General features: G+C 51.5%; 1 protein-coding gene across 1 annotated transcript in view; it reads left to right on the plus strand.

The window, feature by feature from the left end:
• Positions 1-1,017: 1,017 nt before the first annotated feature.
• Positions 1,018-21,646, plus strand: part of ANKDD1A (ankyrin repeat and death domain containing 1A) — a 41,840-nt gene continuing 21,211 nt past the window's right edge. Inside the window, 9 exon segments of the mRNA XM_032417592.1 lie at positions 1,018-1,537; positions 4,862-4,965; positions 7,020-7,118; positions 10,508-10,606; positions 14,653-14,680; positions 14,683-14,756; positions 15,469-15,567; positions 19,840-19,938; positions 20,326-20,424. Of these exon segments, the coding sequence (XP_032273483.1) occupies positions 1,018-1,537; positions 4,862-4,965; positions 7,020-7,118; positions 10,508-10,606; positions 14,653-14,680; positions 14,683-14,756; positions 15,469-15,567; positions 19,840-19,938; positions 20,326-20,424 (1,221 nt within the window).

A 21,646-nucleotide genomic window follows, 5' to 3' on the forward strand; every position in this document is an offset into this window, starting at 1 on the left:
CTCCCCGCTGAGCAGGGAGCCCGATGCGGGGCTCCATCCCAGAATCCTGGGATCATGACCTGAGCTAAAGGCAGACGCTTAATGACTAAGGCATCCAGGCGCCCCTGATATGTTTAATGTGTATCTTTTTGTTTGTGTCTTTGCAATCTCTGTTGTCCTGTGTGCATGCATTTATTGATGTTGTGTTATAGATCTCACTGGGTTGTTGTACTTTTTCAGCTCAGCACTGGGCGTTTGAATCCTTGTTGTGAATACACCTGGTTGTAGAGGTTGCTTTTAGGTAACAGGCTTGGGCAATGGAACCTTGAGCAAGGCAAAAGGGCCCCTAGTGACCACCAAGCTGAATACAAACAGGCTCATTAAGTGACCCACCTCCAAATAGCCCTAATGCACCAATGGGCTACTTTAAACCAGGCACAGTTACCAAAAAAGGGAAAATTCCATATGTTCCCATACCTCCTCACTCCACCCTATAACTCTGGTCCCTTGCCACCATCTTGTGGCAGTCTCGCCTTTGTTGTCCTTGCAGTGTATCCAATAAAGTTCTCTCTCTTTTGTTCTGCCTTGGGTGAATTCTTTCAGGGCCTGCTCCCCTAGCCCCCACCCAATCCCCAAGCCGCATCCTGGTTCCTCGTTTCTCTAGTTGCATAGTCCCACATTTTACCCATCCACTCCCCCAAGGCTCAAGTCACCTCCAACTCCCAGCAACCATGAAACAACAAGGCAGCAAGGAACACCCTTTTACATGTCCTTTTCTGAGACTGGAGGGGAAAGAGCTGCACTCTAAGTTCGAAGTTCGCTGCGTTCAGTTTCCCTCATTACTACCAGACTGTTTTCCAGAATGGCTGCCCCAAGCTACTCCCACCAGCAATCCACCTGGCTGTGACGGCTCCGCATTCGCCGCCAAGATTTGGCATTGTCTATCTTTATAATTTTGCCAGTCCAATTGGTGTGATATCTCATCGTCATTTTAACTTGTATTTTTCTGATCATGAATAATTCTCACCATCTCTTCATATGCTTACAGGCTTGCTGGGGTGTCTGTTCCTTAAATGCCTGCCCAAGGCTTTGGAGTCTGACTTTAGGCGTCTGGGGGCAGCTGAGCAGGCTCCGGAGTCCCGAGGGTGGAGCCTGCGGGAGGCCTTACACGAAGGTCACGGGCCGAGGAGGCTGGGACAGCTCCTGGGGGAGACACGCCCACGGGGACCTGCAGAGCCCGGAGTGGCCCCGACCCGACCCGCCGGTCTCGGGGGTGAAAGGCGCGGAGCCGTGGGCAGGCACCTGCAGCCTGGTCGGGGACTGCGGGGAGGCTGCAGCAGCTGCGCCCACATCGCGCTCCAGGGCCCAGGCGGGACCGAAGGGTCTGGAGCAGCGGCTGCCGCGCGCACCCCGGCGCTCCCGGTAGCCCCCGCGCCCAGACCCCGGCTCAGCGCCCCCTCCCCTCGGTTCGCGGCGCCGCGCCCAGGCGGACAGAAGCGCGTCCCCGGGCTGCGGAGCGGCGGCCTGGAGGAGCCCCTGGCGTGGGAGACTGACTGCCGTGAGTCCGCCGCGCCGCGGGGCCTGGGGGCGGGCGTGGGCAGAGCCCCGAGGATTCCCGCACTCCTGCCGGGGCGAGCAAGCCTGCGACTGGCGCTGTCCGCGCGGCCACCTCGGTCGTGGGCTTCTTTGTGGCGTCCAGAGGAACGCGCGCCGGGCCAGGGGGGGACTTTGGGCGCGCTTCCGTGACTCGGCGGCGCCACGGGTCCGGGAAGCAGGGAGCTGCCGCCGCGGAGACATTAGCTAGATGTTGATGCGAGTAAGAGGGTTATGCGATCCTGTCTTGGGTACTTAATTTGTGTGCCAGGCCGAGCCAGGACAGGAATGTTAGTTGATCTTCACAGACGCCCTGTGGGTAGGATCTATTGTTATCGCCATTTTGCAGAAGAGAAAGCTGAGGCACAGGATGGTTAAATAAGTTACCCAAGGTCACACGCCTTTAAGTGGTAGAAATGCCAAAGGCCCCTGCTCTCCCAGAATGTTGAGGTTGGGTGGGGAAGGAAGACTATACCGGATGGGGAAACTGAAACCCAGAGGAGAGGAACTGTGGTGTGCCGCAGGTGGGATGAGCGCACGGCCGAGCATTCCTCATGGAGTGTGCTCAGGGCCAGGGCCTCGTGTGGGCATCAGCCAACCTGATAGGCTTTCGCTGCACTCCCTGGGAGAGGGGAGAGAAGGATTGTGCCAGTGCCCTCACTGGGATGAGTGGGGGGCGGTGAGGGGCTGTTTCAAAGGGTGCTGTTTCAAAGGGTGCAGGGTTCTGCCTGGGTCAGAGGATCTCTTGAGCTGGCCCTTAAAGAATGTGCAGCAATGGAGCATTGGGGTGTGTGGGAGGGAATTCTGGGCAGAGGAGGCGGCATGGGGAAGGTCTCCAAGGCTAGGTAGGGTACAGTGTGTATTTGTGGACAGAAAGAGGATGCATGGGTTGAGGTGGATGGAAGAGATGACATTGGGCTTGATTTCACTGTGCCTTGCAGGGTCTGCTTGCTCCCACTCACACTGGTGCCTGTTTGCCCACACAAACCAGGCCACTTCTAGGCTTCAGCTAAGAGAAAGGGAGTCAGAGCTGGAAGGGATCGCTACAGATAACTTTCTTCACCCTCCTGCTTTTTAGAACCGAAGAAACTGAGGCCTCCAAGGGGTACATGGCTAGCCCGGGATCCTGCTGCTAGAAAGTGGCAGAGTGGGTACCAGAACCCCAGCTTCTCTAAGCTCACCTGAAGTGCCAGCTCTTTTTCCTGAGCCTGGATCTTGGTGTCGTTCAGCCAAGAGGTTAAGGAAACAAAAGCTTGGGACTCAGTGGTTCCTGGAGATGTTTGAGATCCGAGAGGGGTTCTTCCAGAAGAGCCCTCTCCTCACCTATAGGAAAGGCACCCCCTTTGGAGATTGGAAAGGGTGGAACTAGCAGTGGAGACTGCACTTGGAAGGTGGTGTTTCCCCCTCCCCCTGTGCAATATTGACCTGAAGCTGCCTCCCCCTCAGCGCCTCTTTCCTGCCATTTGCCTGAGCTTGTGGTTTGATTTTCCAGGGGACTAATGAGTCTTAATTGGGACAGCATCTTATAGTTCAAAGGCCCCTGAAGAGATTTAATGATTTGTATATCACTTGTTCATTCAACAAATGTGTGCCAGGGCCTGAATTTGGGGATACAGCAGTTAACAAATCAGACAAAAATCTCCCCTGTCATGGGCTTCTAAGGGGGGAAGCAGAACAATGAACCTAATAAATATGTAAGTATAGCATATGTCTGTGGTGAGGGGTGCTATGGAGAAAAACAATGCAAGGAGGTGGATAGGGAGGGTGCTGTCCTTGGTTGGGATTTCACGGGCTTAGAGGGCCCTGAGTGAAGGAGGCCCCACCTGGAGGGGCACCAGAATTTATTACCCTTTGCCTTATAGGAATAATAGTGATGATGCTGCTGGCACTATTTGCTAGATACCATGCTAGGGGCTTTTCATATCTTATATCTAATCATTACTGTAACCCTACAGGGCGGCTCACGTTCCCCATTTTGCAGATGAGGGAACTGAAGCACAGGATAATTAAGTCACGTGGCCTGGAGTCCTGGAAGTGACTCGCCAGAGTTGAACCCAGGGCCATGTGATTGCCCTGGGGCAGCAGCTCCGAGGTCCCTAGGTTGTATCTATAAGGCCCTGGAAAGCCCAGGACCCTCTTCTATATCTGGAAAGTAAACGGATGGCAGGCCTGTCTGTCACCTGAACTCATCCTAGCGTTCCCTGCCCAAACACTGGCCACCTGTCCCTGGATATACAAAGGGGCTGGATCTGGACATTCACATTGGACCAAACACACAGGATGTGGGTTTGGCAGCAATTAGACCACAGATTATCTGCCCTGTAATGACCATGCAAAGGGCCAGCAAATACTCGTGCCTTGTGCTAGTGTGTCTAAACCTTTCTGGGGGAGGGATGGGTATCTATTAGTCTGATATGTGTCACTCATGGAAGCAGAGTTTTATGGATCCCTCCCTAGGTCCAGCTTTGGGCCTGCTGTGAGCTGTGGGTGAATCAACAAAGGTCAGGTGTAGCCAGGGCCCCCAGGGAGCTTGCAGTTCAGCCAAGGACACCAGACATCCTCACAAGCCAAGTGCAGTCAGGATGACAGCAGCGTGGGGGTGTGGTGAGATGAGCCCTGGACCACGTCACCGGGCCTGGGTCCTCCTGGCAGGCCTCAGAGCTCCCTCTAGTCTGAGATAATGATGCAGTGTTGAGGCAAGAGGAGCCCTGAGAGAAGGAAAATCAGGGTGGGCCCCACAGCTGGGAGGTGACAGCTGGTTAGGATTGGGGTTGAAGGGAGAAGAGATGGAGGGACAAGGACAAAGAAGCCAGGTGAATGTGCCTCTGGCCTTGGCTGAGCCTCATGAATTAGGTGGCTCAGTAACTCCTGGCTGCCTTCTTCACTGGACAAAGCCATGGGAAGGGTAGTTATCAACTCCAGTGGGAATGAATTCCATCCCTTCCTCAAGAGCTGCTCTTGGGGTCATGAAAAACTGGATGATGGGGGACCTCTGAGGGCCGTGATGGGCACACACCTGGCTCCCGTGGACAGTCTTGCCCATGCTGTCCCATCTTTAGGGTTTTGCTAAGGCCTGGTCGTGTGGACTAGTGGTGAGTTAGTGAAGAAAAGCAGCTTGTCTGGGGAAGTTCCCAACCTCCAAAGGGAGGAGAGGCATCCCCACCACCAGTCCGAGCTGGAAGAGTCCCTTCCTGGGAGACATTCAGGGCAGGGAGGAGCTGTTCACCTCTCCTCTTCATGCAGTGTGAGGGCCCTCCCCCTCATCCAGCATCCCCTTTTCTGCCCTTAGTGCTTCCTCTGGAGAGGCAGCTCCATGAGGCCGCCCAACGGAACAACATCGGGAGGATGAAGGAACTGATCGAGAAGAGAGTCAACGTCAGGGCCAGAAACCACGTTCGTCAAGGGGCTCTTCCAAATCGGGAGGCTTGCAGGCTTGGATAGGGATGGTGCCTGCCACGGTGACACCCACACATGGGAGGGACAGTTCATGGAGCCCAGGGCAGGAGCATTTGCATGTGTTCACTTGGGGGAGGCTTAGATTGTCCACGTTGTCTCAAGGTCTCTGTGGTCTTGTCTGAGGTCAGGGTTGGAATTCCCAGCCAGGCTTGGGCAATTTGAGAGCTCATACTCTTCACTCCTGTCACCCATCTGAAAGGCACACCCAAGGAACAAAGGTTAGAGTCAGGAGGGTAGGGGGTCGAAGGCCAGGAGTCAGAGGCTGACAGATGGACAGAGAGAAACAGAAGCCTGGAGGGACAAAGACGGAGTGGTGCTTGTGGTCAGAAGTCCAGGGGTTGGAGACCATGAGAGGCCAGAACAAGAGAGGCTGAGCATGCATGAGGAAGCAATTTAGCTTAGTTTTCTGATTGCCCACTGAGTGTGTAAAACTGTTGTGGGCCTAGGCAAGTCCCCGGGGACTCAAAGACCAGGCAGGGAGGCAGACCTAGCTCATCGATCAGGCCTCAAAAAAAGCCACAGATGGGGTGGTCCATAGCCCTGCTGGAGGAGACAGAGAGAAAAGCCATTCCCTCTGATGGGGGACACTGGCGATAGGCCTGGGTACCATGCAGGGTAGCTTCTCTCTACCTTGGGGCTTCTGGCTGCCAGGCTTGTCTTAGAGGAGATGCCAGCCTGGGTGGGAGGTCAGTGGAGGCTGAAGGGGTTGGATGTAGGATTCCTGACTGTTGCAGAGGCTGCTCTGTCTGGGATGACATGACAGGTCTGTGACTTGCGTCTTCCGAGCCTGTCTGGGGCTCAGTGATAGTAACAGGAATTCTCAGGTGTGTCTGGTGCAGCTTGGTTTGCACTCCTCCACCTGCTTCCTGCTGGCCCTCACTCACCCCTGGAGAGGTGAGGGAGGCAGGAAGTGTCGATCCTATTTATAGATCAAGATAGGCACAGATGGGGATAGCAAGTCACCTTAGGTCACACAGCATTTTATTCATAACTGAAGCCTCAGTCTCCACTGGACAAACACTTGCAAGGAAGCAGGGACTTAAAGGATATAGTAGGATACTAATGCCAGATTCTGTCATTTACTCATCTCATTCATTCATTCATTCATTCAGTATTTCTAAGGGGCTTCCCCTTTGCCAGCACTGTGCTAGGTGCTGGGGACAGAGCAGAGTCCATGGCAGATATGGTCCCTACGCTCTGGAGCTGATTGTCTGGTTAGGGAGAAGACAAACAGAGTGTCTCACAAACAGTTCATTTCCCACTGTGATAAGCTGAGAGCATGTGGAGGTCAGAGGGGGCCCGTCCTCCCTGAAGCAGTCAGGGAAGGCTTCTCGAGGAAGTGGCATTTTTGTCAGGTGAAGACAGGCAGAGGGGACAGTAGGGGCAGAAACTCCAAGGAAGAAAGACCACACAGAAAATTAGGGTTCCCTTTCGTTGTCCCCTGGGAAGCTAAAAACTATGGTTCATGGGTCAGAGGAGGCAGGATTCCCCCAGGCCTGCTCAGATGTGTGGAGGCCAAAGACCATGATGAACTTCCAGGGTGGTCCGACAAGGGGGTGAGGGATCGGCCCCTTCAGCCCGTTCTGAAGGAAGGAGGGGACAGAACCCAGGCAGTCAGGGGCCCTCAAGGACTAGGACAGTATTCCTCTGACAGGTGGCTGTCCAGCAGGAACAAAGACAGGGCGAGGGGGAGTAGTCTGGCATTTCTGAGGCTTGGTGGGCAGGGCCCAGGGTGAGGAGTTTGTCCCAAGAGCAGTGGGAAGCTGTGAAGTTTTAGGTGGGGGACAGATGGGTCTAGTCATGGTGTTTGACTACGTTCGTTTCAGCTGCTGCCTTGTGGAGGAGGAGGAGGGGGCCTGAGTGGGGCTCGGGTCCCGCCTGCTTGTCACCACCAGACCAGCTGTCCTGCGGCTGGGGTGATGGGGAGGGGGTGAGGGGAGGTGGGCCAGGCAGGCAGCTGGCGCCCCAAGCCCTTCTCTCCCTCCCGGCAGGTGGGCAGGGTGGCCCTGCACTGGGCTGCAGGCGCCGGGCACGAGCCAGCTCTACGGCTGCTCCTGGAGCACGAGGTTGCTGTGGACGATGAGGATGCGGTATGGGGCCGCTCATACAGGCGCCCTGTGCCTGTGTGCATGTCTGTCTGTCTGTCTGTCCCAGGGCGGGGGAGGAGCCCCAGAGCTCTCTCTGGGTCTGAGTCCGCTGTCCTTGTGGAGGTGGCCCTGACATGCAAACACAGGGTGCAGGGTGGACAGGGAATCCATCTTCAGGGGCCAGTGCCACTGCACTGATCCCAGTTTTCCCTTGTACAGCCGTAAAATCTCTCCATTTTCAAGAGTTATTTTAGTTCTCAGAGAGCCTTTTCAGTCCCTCATGATACCATATGAACAGGGAGAGATATGGGCTGTAGAACAGATAATTGGATGGATTGATAAAGGACTTATTAATAAAATCATCAGGAGGTAGGTCTCTCATGATATGACACAAGGCTCTGCCCTCGCTAACATTTTAACCAGAGACATGAGAGGTGAAGGCTAACAGTCTGGGGCTCCTGGGTGGCGCAGTAAGTTAAGCAACCAACTCTTGGTTTCCGCTCAGGTCTGATCTCAGGGTGGTGAGATCGCCCCGAGTCGGACCCCGCAGCGGGCTGTGCTCAGCAGGGAGTCAGCTTAGGACTCTTTCTCCCTCTGTCTTTTCTGCCTGCGTGCGTACTCTCTCTCTCAAATAAATAGATAAATCTTTAAAAAAAAAAAGACTAACAGTCTTACTTAACAAATTGGCAGGCAACACGTTGCTGAGAGAGAGCACTGAAGAATAACAGGGTCTACAAAACCATCTCTATAGGTTTGGCAAAGAACCGGGTCTACCAATGACATTTGACAGGGGTACATTTAAGAGTCTAAATTACAAAAATTTTATTTTATTTTATTTTATTTTTTTTTAAGATTTTATTTATTTATTTGAGAGAGAGAGAATGAGAGAGAGCACATGAGAGGGGGGAGGGTCAGAGGGAGAAGCAGACTCCCCGCCGAGCAGGGAGCCCGATGTGGGACTCGATCCAGGGACTCCAGGATCATGACCTGAGCCGAAGGCAGTCGCTCAACCAACTGAGCCACCCAGGCGCCCTAAATTACAAAATTTTAAAGAATTACGAACTTCCCTGCAGAGATATACCTTTCACGGAAATACCATTCTTTGCCCTGGCCTCCCTCTGCTCCCAGGCCCCAGCATGAAGGGGAGCTTGATGACAAGCTGGGGCTGGGCGTGGGGCAGCAACACCTACCTTCCCACTCCCGCCCTATCTCTCTGCATTTGCTTAGGCCTCATTTCGAGGTGACTCTGGAAGGAGAATGTCTGGGATCCTTAGCCTGAGTTTCCTGATAAAATACTGGAACCTCATGCAACAGGCCTTTGCCCACAAAGACCCCCCACTATCACCACTGTGCTCTGTTATTTCTTCCTTGAGGGAATCGGTGAGAAAAGAAGATATGAGGGAGGATAGTAAGAGACAGTGCTTTTATAAATCTTCTGTTTCCTTTGCAAATAGTAATATATTTTGAAAAATAAGAAAGCTGAGGGGCGCCTGGGTGGCTCAGTCAGTTGAGCGTCTGCCTTCGGCTCAGGTCGTGATCCCAGGGTCCTGGGATCGAGCCCCGCATCGGGCTCCCTGCTCCGCAGGAAGCCTGCTTCTCCCTCTCCCACTCCCCCTGCTTGTGTTCCCTCTCTCGCTGTGTCTCTCTCTGTCAAATAAATAAATAAAATCTTTAAAAAAAAAAAAAAAAAAATAAGAAAGCTGATGGGCATGCCTACTTTAGTTAATAGGAGGGTGGGGGGAGACAAGAGAGGGAGATCCTGCTGTTTGGGGGAAGGTCTCGAGAGATATGCCATAGGGCTCTGTCCTGGACAGTTCTTGGAACTAGGATGCAGAAATATCCCTGGGGTTCCCACTGGCAGGAGGCTCTGGCTCCCCCAGCCCTGAGCTTTGACCCTTTTCATTCCCAGGCTTCTATGGGCTTCTCCCCATGGACTCTGCCCTGTGTGTGTTCATTCTCTCCCTCAGCCAGCCAGGCCACAGTCACTGAGATTCTACCCAGTGCGGGGTCATAGGCAGAACCCCATGAAGGCACAGGTCGGTGAAGGGGCTCTCTTGATCCCGCAGTACTTCACAGATGTTGAGGAAGAGCATCTTGCAAATAGGTGCTGGGCCATCATCGGAAAAGGGCCCAGACATATTCTCAGTTGCTGCAAAGCGCCGGTGGGGTGGAAGGTACAGGGAGGCAGATTTCAGTGCAGAGGAAGGAGGGACTTTCCAACAGTGAGCAGTGGTTGTTAGTGCAGTGTATGTCTTGTGAGGGGTGAGGTGTCTGTAGGCTTAAGCCATCTGCCTGGTGGCTGTCCTGTAGGATAGTCAAACAGTGGGCTCCCAAACACCAGTCCAGGATGAGGTCTTCACCAGCCGTAGCAAATCAGAAAATAAGAACAATGTAGTATGTTTTTCATGAAGCTGTATTTGGAAAGAGCATATTCTGTGATTAGTTTCTCCCAAATTTTTTATGTTAAAATGTTTCTTCTTTATTAAGTGATGGGGAGAATAGATGGTAGCTGTTTTATATTTATTTATTTATTTATTTATTTATTTATTTATTTATAGACAGCACCAGCGGGGGAGGGGCAGAGGGAGCGGGAGAGAGAGAAGCCCAAGCAGGCTCCACGCCCAGCACAGAGCCTGATGTGGGGCCAGTCTCATGACCCATGAGATCATGACCTGAGCAGAAATCAAGACTTGGATGCTCAACTGGCTGAGCCACCCAGGCGCCCCTATTTTTTAAATTTTATTTAGCAAAAACAAAAGTTTGCAATAGTGTCTCAGCCTGTATTTAAAAAAAAAAAAATGCCCTGGAGGGGTGCTCTTGGGTGGCTCAGCCTGTGAAGCGTCTGCCTTCGGCTCACGTCATGATCCCAGGGTCCTGGGATTGAGCTCTGTGTCCAGCTCCCTGCTCAGTGGGGAGTCTGCTTCTTCCTCTGCCCCTGCCCCTCCCCCCCACTCGTGCTCTCTCTCAAATAAATAAAAATGTCTTTTTTTTTTTTTTAAGATTCTGTTTATTTATTTGTCAGAGAAAGAGTGCATAAGCAGGGGTAGGGGTGGGGGAGGGGGCAGAGGGAGAAGCAGGCTCTGCATTGAGCAAAGAGCCGTATGTGGGACTTGATCCCAGGACCCTAGGATCATGACCTGAGCTGAAGGCAGACGCTTAACTGACTGAGCCACCCAGGCATCCCAATAAATAAAATATTTTTTTAAAAATTTAAAAAATAAAAAATAAAAAAATGCCATGGTTTTGACATTCCTTAACCTTGGTGCTCCCTGGCCTGGGTGGCACTTATGGTCCTTTATGGTTGTATGATTTTCAGTGCAGACATGGGCCCAGGTGGCACAGCCACACCTGCTCACATTCACCTCCCCTCCTCCCCGTGTCCTCTCCCCCAGTTTGGGATGAACGCGCTTCTCCTGTCTGCCTGGTTCGGCCACTTACGGATCCTCCAGATCCTGGTCAACTCTGGGGCCAAGATCCACTGTGAGAACAAGGTAAGGCCTCAGCTGGCAGCCCCCTTGCTCCCCAAGCCCCTGCCCTCTCTGTTTCCTTGGTCCTGCTGCACTGGTGTGCCCCCACCTCTGCCATCTACCCCCAGCTCTGCCCCGTCTTACTCCCCACGTGGCTCTGCCGTCCCAGCTTGCCTTGCCTTCTGAGAACCCTCCAGAAGCCCCAGCTGAACTCAGCCCTGTGAAGTTGGGATGCTAGCTGTTTCCACTGGGGCCGGGAGAAGTGCTGGGTGCCTCTCCCGTCAGCATTAAAAGCCTCTTTCTTTTGGTGCCCCTGACCCTTTACCACTCTGTCATGTTGGGACAGTCACTAGCCCTCTGGGCAGCCTCCTTATTCACACAAGAGGAATCAAAGTAACACCCTCAGAAAGTGGTTAGAAGATTTAAGGAGACAGAGGCTGGGGCCTCCTCCCACCTCCCCCTCGGCCCTGCTTCCCTTGTCGTGCAGTGGGGTGGAAGGAGCAAAGTTCTGGTCCTGGGACCTTGGGCAAATTACTTAAGCATCCTGAGCCTCAGTTTTCACCTTGGAAAATGGGGATGCTAGTACTCACCTCTGAGCTGAGGGAGCAGCTCAGTGCTGTCTATAAAGTATCTGGCTCAGTGCCTGGCACGTTAGGGAGCCTGGCGCTCCCTCACTGCTCATTGGGGTGCTCTGTGGTATGAGGGAGGAAGCACCAGTGAGTCAGAGTGCTGGGCTTCTCTGCACTGGTGGCTTACCTTTTTGGGGGTCAGCGCCCTTCACTGACTCCTATCCGGGGGCATAGGACACTATGCAATGACAAAACAAAAACAATTTAATTAATTAAGTAAGTAAACTCTGTGCCCAACGTGGGGCTCCAACTCATGACCCCAAGATCAAGAGTCACATGCTCTACCAACTGAGCCAGCCAGGAGCCCCCAAAATGCAAATAGTTTAGTAGTGAGTTTGATGTCCTTTATTCAAAAGAAAACCTTTCCTGGATTGAGGGACTACAGCCCTTCAAAGTAGTTGAGCACTCTTCTGGAGGGATTTGGGGCAAGAGCAAATTTTGTAGAGCCCCCCAAAGCAACAACAGAAATGGCAGGATTGGCTGCTAGGGAGGGGGATTTCCTTGTAAGGCTAGCCGGTCCTGTTTTCTAGGGTAGGGGGAGTTAGTACGGCTGAGTGTATGTTAGGTTGTCATTGTCATTGGCGTCTGTTAGGTTTCCTGTAAGTGCAGGCTGAGGTAGGTTTATACATACATATATGTATATATATATATACACACACACACATATATATATATGTATATATATGTATTTATTTGAGAGAAAGAGAGAACATGAGCAGGGGAGAGGAGCAGAGGGAGAGGGAGAAGTTGAGCTGAGCAGGGAGCCCGAAGCAGGGCTCCATCCCAGGACCCTGAGATCATGACCTGAGCTGAAGGCAGACGCTTAACTGACTGAGCCCGCCAGGTGTCCCAGAGGTAGGATTAGATTTGTGACCTGGGCCAGGTCACTGGGGCAGCCTCTATTTTGTAGGTCTCAATATAAGAATTAACTTTATCAATACCAATATGGCCTGTCACCGGTGTGTTACCTTGATCCAGTTCTGACACCAATTCAGACACACACCAATGTGTGTTTTTTCCATATCACAAGCAATTAGTTCAATTCTCCATGGACACTGACTGGGTATCCCACAAATTTAACCCAATTCCAACACTATCTGCCTGGAGATATCAGATTCCACTGGTTAAGGGCTAAGTCCCACAAGACCACCCCCATTTCAGAAGCCAATCCCAAGTCCATGCTATCACCTGGGCTTCTGACTGACTGGCTATAAATCAGAGGTTCCCACGACCTCCTCCTTAAGGTTGGTTAATTTGCTAGAGGGGCTCACAGAACTCAGGAAACCAGTTTACTCACTAGATCACAAATTTATTCCAAAGGATATTAAAGGACACAAATCAATAGCCAGATGAAGAGACACATAGGGTGAGGTCCCCAACAAAGGAACTTTTGTCCTTGTGGAGCGTGGGACCCGGCACGTGGATGCATTCTTGTTCACCAACCTGCTAGTTCTCCCAATGCTGTCCTTTTGCATTTTTACGGAGGCTTCATTTCATAGACTTGATAGATTAAATCCTTGGTCATTGGTGATTGACTCAACCTCCAGCCTCTCTCCCCTCCCTGGAGGTCAGGGGGTGGGACCGAAAGTTCTAACCCTCTAATTGAGTTGGTTTCCCAGGCAACCAGCCCCCATCTTCAGGTTACCTTGGGCTTCCCTTGTCACCAAATTAACATAACAATAGACACCTTAATCGCTCTGTACACTTAGAAAATACCAAGGGTTTTAGGAGCTCTGTTAACAGAAACAGGATGAAGACCAAATACATATTTCTTATTATAAACCATAATTTCACACTTAATCACGTGGGTAAAGTGGTGTCGGCCAGGTTTCTCCACTGGAATGTCAGCATTTTTCCCCTTTCCATACTCTATTGTTAGAAACTCTTTGTAGTTTTAATTTGCATTTCAATAATGACTAATGATGTTAGGTATCTTTTTATGTGCTTATTTGCCATCCATATATCTTCCTTGTGTCCAAATGATTTTTTAATTGGGTTGTTTAATAGCTCATTAATGAGCTTTTAGAGTTCTTTATAAATTTTGGAAGCATTTCAAAATAAATTACAGACATCACTATACTTCCCTCTAAATACTTCAGCATGCATAATATTAACTAGAATTCAATTTCTTTACCTAAAATGAAATACAAAAATCTTAAGTTTATATTCACTGAGATTTGACAAATTTTACTCCAGTGTAATCCAAACTACTGTCAAGATGTACAACATCATTCAATATATTGATTTTTATGACCCATCGATGGTTGCAATCTATTTGAAAAACAGGACTCCAAACACTCCAGCTATAATGCAAGGCCTTGGTAGAAGCTCTGGGCTATAAACATAGGATTTGCAAACGTCCCTCACTTAAATATTGCTTCTGGGGCCAAGAGACCTTCTTCCAGCCTACGCCTCTTCCCACCCTGGCCACTTCCCCTTTGTTAAAGAACAAAATTCAAGTGAGTAAATTTAAAGATCTAATTGGCTTTATTCAATGATTCATGAATTGGGCAGCATCCCATCTAGCAAATAGAAAGGAGCTCTGGGGAGCTGTACAAAATGAAAGACTTTTATAGGCAAAAGACAGTGGGGCAAAGAAGTTATTCTAGCAAAGAGTGGATTGTTTTAGGCAAGATCACCTTCCTTTGGGGGCCAGTGGGGGTGTCTGTCAGGTGGATTTCCTCCCTAGTGTTGACCAGGAAATTCCAGACTGACTGGTTAAGATTACTTATCTGGGAGAGGCTGAAGTTGCAGTTGGGTTAGGTATTAAGTCTCGGTTTGGTGATGTGGGTGGGCCTTAGCACAAGTGACTCCATTGTGAGTATACTTTCTCCTTTTTTAACACCTCCTCATCTCTGTAGATTCCATCAGCTCTCAGCCCTCCCTGGAAGGTTAGGAGGTGACCTCCTAGAGACAGATCCTGGGCACTTAGTCACCTCGTTTCTCATTTGGGGCCGTATCAAGGCAAGCAGATGTTGTAACCTTGTAATAATGTCCTGTGAGGGGTATTCTGGGGACTGTTAGTGCTATACAACCTCACCTTACATCCTGAGTTATTTTTCAGCGTATAAAAAGACTTCCTGTAGGTGATGCCCCCTCAGCCACCAACTGAGGTAGTCAGGGGTTATCCTGGTTTGACCTAGGAGAAAATGGAGGCTCATGAAGGTACACATAACTTGGTCAAGACCACACTGCATTGCTGATCAATGCTGGAGCTGGGATTTGAACTCTGGCATCCTGACTCCCACCAGCCCCTCTGAGGCTGAGGGGGGCACCCGTGGGTGGCTCAGGGGTCCATCCCCATTTACATACTGTGTTGTTTCCGTGGGAAAGCTGTGTTCTGGATTGCAAACACTCACCGTTTGGGAGACAGCCAGGGTGTGAGAAGGGCCCCCCTTCATAGACTGTAGGGACCACCCTGGTCTACCACCTCGTTTCCAGGACGGCCTGACCTTACTACACTGTGCAGCCCAAAAGGCCACGTGCCGGTGCTGGCGTTCATAATGGAGGACCTGGAGGATGTGCCCCTGGACCATGCTGACAAGGTGAGAGTGGCCTCGAGGCTGCTTGTCCTTCCCATTGGGTTTGGGGCTCCTGGGGCCACTCTTGCCCATTCCTTGAGTGCATCCTTTGAGCTGTGAGTAGTGCAGACTGGACCCCACCTCAGGGAACTGCTGGTCTAGAAAGGGTGTTAGAGCACAAATGAGCGGGACATAGGAGGAAAATGGTCAGTTCCCTCAGAGAGGTTCTGATGAGGACTAACTAGATAGGTTAGAGACGGGAGCTATTGCTTTCTGCTTCCTGGATGAGGTGGCATTTAGTGAATGACCTGGATTTTGTTGGTAAGATTGGAAAGCAGGGAGATTTTGTAAATAGAAGAGCATTGTCAGAGCTTTAGAGGTGAAAAAGGCCCTTTGCATGTGAGTTCAGATGGACTGGAATTTTGGGAGTGAGAGCCAGGGCCATGTTGGGAGCCCCTCATGGAAATCTCCACCAACCTCAAGCCTCAGGAATCTGTCCTTTATTCAGTAGACAGCAGGGAGCCACAGAAGGATTTCAGTGGGGGAGGAACCCACCCAGTGGGTCTTGTTGGAAAGTTGGGTCTAGGCTTTCCAGGTAAGGTGGTAGGACGAGGGGAGGGGAGAGTTACTGGGGCAGGAGAGGCCCCTGCAAGCCCTGAGTGGTTGGCTAGGTGGGCAGTGTGGGTGTGCCTCCTATAGAGTACCGAAGGGTCACTTTCTTCCCCTCCCCGGTCAGCTGGGAAGGACGGCGTTCCATCGGGCTGCTGAACACGGGCAGCTGGATGCTCTGGACTTCCTTGTGGGCTCTGGCTGTGACCACAGTGTGAAAGACAAGGTACGGTAACTGGGTCCCAGGGGAGGTCCAAGCTCTGGGCTCCTGACCGGGGTGGGCGCTCTTTGGCAGCTGACCTGTGCCTACTCACTCCAGCATGTTGGAAGGGCAGGCGGCTCAAGGACAGAGAGGGTGGGATATTCATCCTGCAGCCATTTTTCAAGCACACGCTATGGGCCCGTCCCGTGCTGCGCGTGAGGAGCTCAAAGATATCCAAGACACAGTTTTTCACCCAAGGAACCCGAGCTGCCACCCTAGTAGAAAGCTGTGATCAGGTGTGCGGAGCTGGGATGGCAAATCTGTTGGCTGGTGGTGCTGCCTGGAATGGGTTTGAGCAGGATTGTGATGCCCTTGGGGTTGTCTGTTGTTTCAGGTGAGAGGAAGAGTTGGGGGGGCGGGTGGCCACGCACCCGCTGGTTATTTACTTTCTTTGTCATTTAGTCATCTACTATGGTCATGGCAAAAATGGGATGAGAGCCCGGAGGAGGGAGCAGTTGGTTCAGGGTGGAGAGCTTCAAGCAGGATTTCATCAATCTGAGGAGAGGTGAGGGCTGGGCCTGAGGGGACTACCCTGAAAATGACTCATTTCAGTGGGCCATTGTGAATCATTAGGCAAGTATGTTGCAGCAAATTCTAAACAACATTTCCAATAAAGGGACAAACTCCATTATTAATCTTCTGATTAATGTGCTTGGCCAGGATAGAGGAGTTCTATTTATAAGCTAGTGACAGGCAAATGCACACAGGGTATTAGAACTGGAAGTGTCCTTCATTGAGGACCAATCAACCTTCTCATTTTATAGATCGGAGGTCCAGAGAGGGGGATGCTTTAGCCAGGGTCACACAGCAAGACAAAGGTTGGGCTGGGTTTGGAACCAGCAACCTGATGCCCAGCCCTGGGCAGCTCCCTCTCTTCAAGCTGCCTCCTGGGGCACTAAGCCCTTGGGGTTTGCACCGAATCCACCTGTCTACACTCATCCTTTTGGTCCTGAGAATCAGATCAGGCTGATTTCCTTCATTCTGGAAATGGGCTGAGCAGGTCATGCTCTGGACTAGACTGTGTAGGATGTGGGCCAAGAACTGGGAGTACAGAGAGGAGTGAAGGACAGCTCCTGCCAGGGTGCTTCTACCTCAGAGGTAAAAAACACGATTGTATTCAGGGTGCCAGGAGGGCAGGAACACCAAAACTGGAAAACAAGCAAAACCCAGCTTTGATGAGCTTACCCAGAATCTTGCAGTCAGAAATTCTAGAAAGAAGCTTTTAAAATTGCATGACCCTATTGGCGCCTGGGTGGCTCAATCAGTTAAGCGTCTGCCTTTGCCTCGGGTCGAGATCCCGGGGTCCTGGGATCTAGCCCTGTTTTGGGCTCCCTGCTCAGCGGGGAGTCTGCTTCTCCCTTTCCCTCTGCCCCTCCCCCTTGCTTGTGCTCTCACTCACTCTCTCTCAAATGAATAAATAAAAAATTCTTTTTTAAAAAAATTGCATGCCCCTGTTAAGTTTTGTATTTTCAGGTGAAAGATGTTTTCGTTTTGAATTTCATTTGGACAGGAGGCATAATAATATGCTTTTCAAGACCCAGTGCCGTTAAAGGTCTGGCGCCTGCTAGGACCCCACAGCCTGCTAAGATGGTCCTGTGACAACACAGGGCACGCCACAGGTGTTGTGATGTTAGGGAGGCTTTGAGAGCCCAGAGAGAGTGATTAAATCCCCTGGGAATATCGAGGGGGCTGCTGACAAGGCGTCCCAGAGATAGAGAGCCTGGGCATCCTCACAGGAGGAGGGGAGAGGACACTGAGCCCAATGCCATGACCTCCTTCTGCCCAGCTCTCCTGCCTCTGAGCCCCCTACCCGCCCAGACAGTGAGAGTGCTCTGTTAGGGGGCCTGTGCCACCTGCACCTTCAAAGAGCAAGATGTGTGTGGGACGCCTGGGTGGCTCAGTCAGTTAAGCGGCTGCCTTCAGCTCAGGTCATGATCCCAGGGTCCTAGGATCGAGCCCCGCATCCGGCTCCCTGCTCGGCGGGAAGCCTGCTTCTCCCTCTCCCTCTGCCTGCCACTCCCCCTGCTTGTGCGTGCGCTTTCTCTCTTTCTGTCAAATAAATAAATAAAATCTTGAAAAAAAAAAAAAGAGCAATATGTGGATATTTATAACCCAGAGGGAGAACAAAACCCTGCCCCTGTCTTCACAGCCCTGCTACTTGGGGGCACATATTGGCCCCCATGGTTCACCACTTCCTTTGTGTCTCCTGGAACACAGACTTCACACCGTGGCCGCCCCCTCCCCCAGCCCGGCCCGCGCCGGCAGCAGCTGTAGGCAGCTGTGCGCACATTTGCGGAGACGGTGGGCAAGAAGCAAACAAGGCTGTTCAGGGGACATTTTGTTGTTGTCATTGAGGGGATTTTTTTAAACTTAACTTTTATTTATTAATGCAACGTGGTAATGATCATAGAAGAAATTTAAATGTTTCACCTTCGATCCCATAGGATATAGTTGTTTTATGTATGTGTGGAGTTCTCATGAGGGGAGGTATGTCTATAGCTGCTTTAAGTACCACTTTGGCATTGGTATTTGTTCACCCCCTCACTGGGCCCTTAAGAGTTCTGGTCTGATGTGCATGTCTTGATTCCTTCCTCAGGAAGGTGCTGAGACAGGCTAGGGCGGAGGAAAAGACCTTGAGCTAGAAGCCCCCATGACTGGTGTAGCTAGATATATCCCAGAGCCCTTCTGGGCGTGATGAATGGCTGAAGCTGGCTTGTCCCTTCTGATGCCTTTGCGGGTTCCCTCAGGGGCCCCTGCTCTGGTTCTCCACGTGTGGTTCTTCCTGAGAGACATACTTCTTCTCTGGCTGGCCCCTTCCAGCTCTCCTCCTCTTTGCTGGGGCCCCTTCACCATGCACTTGTCCTCTGCAGAAAGATTCCCTTTAAAAAAAAAAAAAGATTTATTTATTTTTAGAGGAGCAGAGGGAGAGGGAGAAGCAGACTCCCCGCCGAGCACGGAGCCTGACATGGGTCTCGATCTCATGACCCTGAGATCATGCCCTGAGCTGAAATCAAAAGTCGGATGCTTCACTGACTGAGCCACCCAGATGCCCCTGCAGAAAGATCCCTTTAAGGACAACCCCATCAGGCTGCCCTTGGCAAGAGCCACTTCTGATACAAAGAACAGCGTGTCCTTTCCACACGCAGGGGAGCCACCTCTCTTGGTTGTGTCACTGTCACCTTTAGATTCTCAAATGTGAGACAATTACCAGCCCTGTGGTTCTCAAGTTCCAGGAGACACATGTCAGTCTCTCCATCACAGTATTTACTCATTGAACAAATATTTTATTGAATGTCTGCCATGTGCCCCAGGCCTTATTCTAGGCACTTGGGGAAACATTGGAGAACAAAAACAGACAGAAATCCCTGCCCTTGAGGTGTTTATGTTCTAGCAGGAAGAGTCAGACAATAAATAATAAGCATAGTATACAAGCAAATGATAGTGTGTTATTAGTGCTATGGGGGAAAAGAGAAAGAAAAGTCCAGCAAGATCAGGGGATTAGGAGGACAGAGGGTGGGCATTGCAGTTTTGTTTTATTTTAAGATTTTATTATTAGAGAGAGAGAGCACGCGCGTGACTGAGAGCACAAGCAGGGGGAGGGGCAGAGGGAGAGGGAGAAGCAGGCTTCCCACTGATCAGGGAGCCCAACACAGGGCTTGATCCCAGGACCCCGAGATCACGATCTGAGCCAAAGACAGACGCTTAACCCACTGAGCCACCCAGGCGTCCCCAGAGTTGTGGTTTTAAGTAGTATGGTCAGCGCGACCACACTATTCAATGAGAAGCTACCATCTTGAATTGGGCCATGCAGCTGGCTGCCCGGGCACAACCTGAGTGCCAAGGAGAGTCCTTGGAGCTGTGGCCTTGAGGAAGGGAAGGGGATGGATCGAGGATGGCTCAAAGAGGGACTGGCTTTGGACAGGGGCATGGAAAGTAGGGATTGTTTTTCCCCCCAAGTATTGTGTCTGGCTTCAAGTGTGAGGAAAGACCAGGACTTGGCCCTTGTAAGTGCCCCTGGTTGTAGTTTGGGGCACACTTCTCACAGGCAGGGAGACATTGGCCCAGGATTCGGGGCTGCAGTTTTTCATCGACTCGCTCTGTGACCCCCGATGTGTCACTTCCCCTCTCTGGACCTCAGCTTCCATGTCTATACAATGAGGGGCATTTCCAGCAGGTCCCCAGGGCCTTGAAGGGTCTATGAGTCTACCGGTCCCTCGGGAGCCCTTCTGCCTGCAGGAGGGGAACACGGCCCTTCACCTGGCTGCCGGCCAGGGCCACCTGGCTGTGCTGCGGCGGCTCGTGGACATCAGGCTGGACCTGGAGGAGCAGAACGCGGTGAGTCATCACCCAGAGGATGCAGAGATGCTCGCTCGCTCCCTGCTTTCGAGGAACGGATGACCCGAGGTGCAGCCTGATTTTCCCCTGCTAGAGGCTTCCTGGAGTAAGAAGGAATAGACAGAGAGCAGGGGGTGAGGCAGCTTGGAGGGGGAGAACGTGAGCAGGGATGTGGAGGTAGGAGTCAATGTACCACATGCTCCTCAATGTGAGAAAATCAGGTATGGGGCTCAGGGAACCACAGATAATGACGCAGGTTATTGTCCTCAGTAGCATGGCCATGGAGAGCTCCCAGAGCCCTGGAGCCCTAGCGGGAGGGGTCCCTCTCCCCTCAGGGTCTGGCCTCAGCCTCCCTGCCATCCTCAGACCTCTCCCCGTGTGTTTCAGGAAGGTCTGACTGCCCTGCACGTGGCGGCTAAAGGTGTCTACCCTGACTGTGTACGGCTGCTCCTTGAGGCCGGGAGCTGTGTGAACGCCCTCACCCAGGTAGTCAGTCCTCCCCCGGGACGGATGTCTGCCCTTGGCTTCTGAAGCCTAACTCTAACCGTGCCCACGGTAGCAGCCACAGTGATTCCTGAACGTGTGTGAATAGGGGCCCTCAGGCAGCAGGCCTGGGGTCTGGTCTTGGCTTCTCCACTGTGGGGCTCTGTGACCGAGGCCAAGCCACTTAAATTCTCTGAGCTTCATTTTCCAACTATAATAGGGGGATGCTACGTAGTCATGTTTTTACAATGCTGTGAAGAGTAAATACTCCTCCCAGGGCCTGGGACGTGCTAGGAGCTCAGCACCTGTTGGTGTCTTCTTATTGCGGGGTGCTTGGTAGTTCATGAGTCCCCTTTATAACAATCCCTTCAGAAAAATTACCCCTGTTATACCGATGAAGAAACGGAAGCTTAGAGAGATTCAGTGACTTTCGCGGGTCACAAGCTGGCAAGAAGCAAAGCTGAGTCTGAAAAGCCTATTCCCCGGACTGCAGAGCTCATGGCCTGGAAGGTTTGCCCTGTCTGTGCAGGAGCCCCACCAGCCCCCGGAGCTGGAGCCTGGGGCAGGCCTCTTCTCTCTCTCACTACTGACTCCTTAAGTCAGCCACTGGAAATTCTCTCGTGTCCTGGAAAAAGGGGCGTTGTGGCCTTAGGGAGTTGGCGTTTTTGTTTTGTTTGGCTTTTTACTTTTAGATCAATGACAAATAATCTGTCTTGGCTGATTGCATGGCTTCAGGGTCTGGAATTCTCTATTTGTTCTAAATTTCAATAATAAAGCAATAATAATAAATAAAGTATGCTAGCAAAAATAGTGAAAAAGCCCAGGAATTAAAATAGTATGCTAGAAATATTTAACACAAAAGAAGGCAACCAAGGAGAAACCGAAGAACAAAAAAGACAGGAGACATACAGAAAATAAGTAGCAAAATGACAAACGTAAATTCAATAATAATATCAATGTTAACCCCCCCCCCCTTCGATGTGAATAATACTTTATAAGTCACAAAACACTTAATTTGCAGAACTCTCCTAGCAGGTACACCTTGCTTCCCCAGGGTGTCGGGATGACACCAAGGCCCACCCAGAGGGTGGAAGCAGCTGCCCCAGGGCACCCAGCTAGGTCCTTCCATCGGCACAGTGTTGCTCTTTGGGCAGCAACCGTGTCTCTGTGCCCAGCACAGTGCTCAGGACTGGGAGGGGGCACAAGAAGTGAAATGTCAAGGCCA

This window comes from Phoca vitulina, unplaced genomic scaffold, assembly GCF_004348235.1.
Source record: "Phoca vitulina isolate PV1807 unplaced genomic scaffold, GSC_HSeal_1.0 scaffold20, whole genome shotgun sequence".
NCBI classification, from domain to species: Eukaryota; Metazoa; Chordata; class Mammalia; order Carnivora; family Phocidae; genus Phoca; species Phoca vitulina.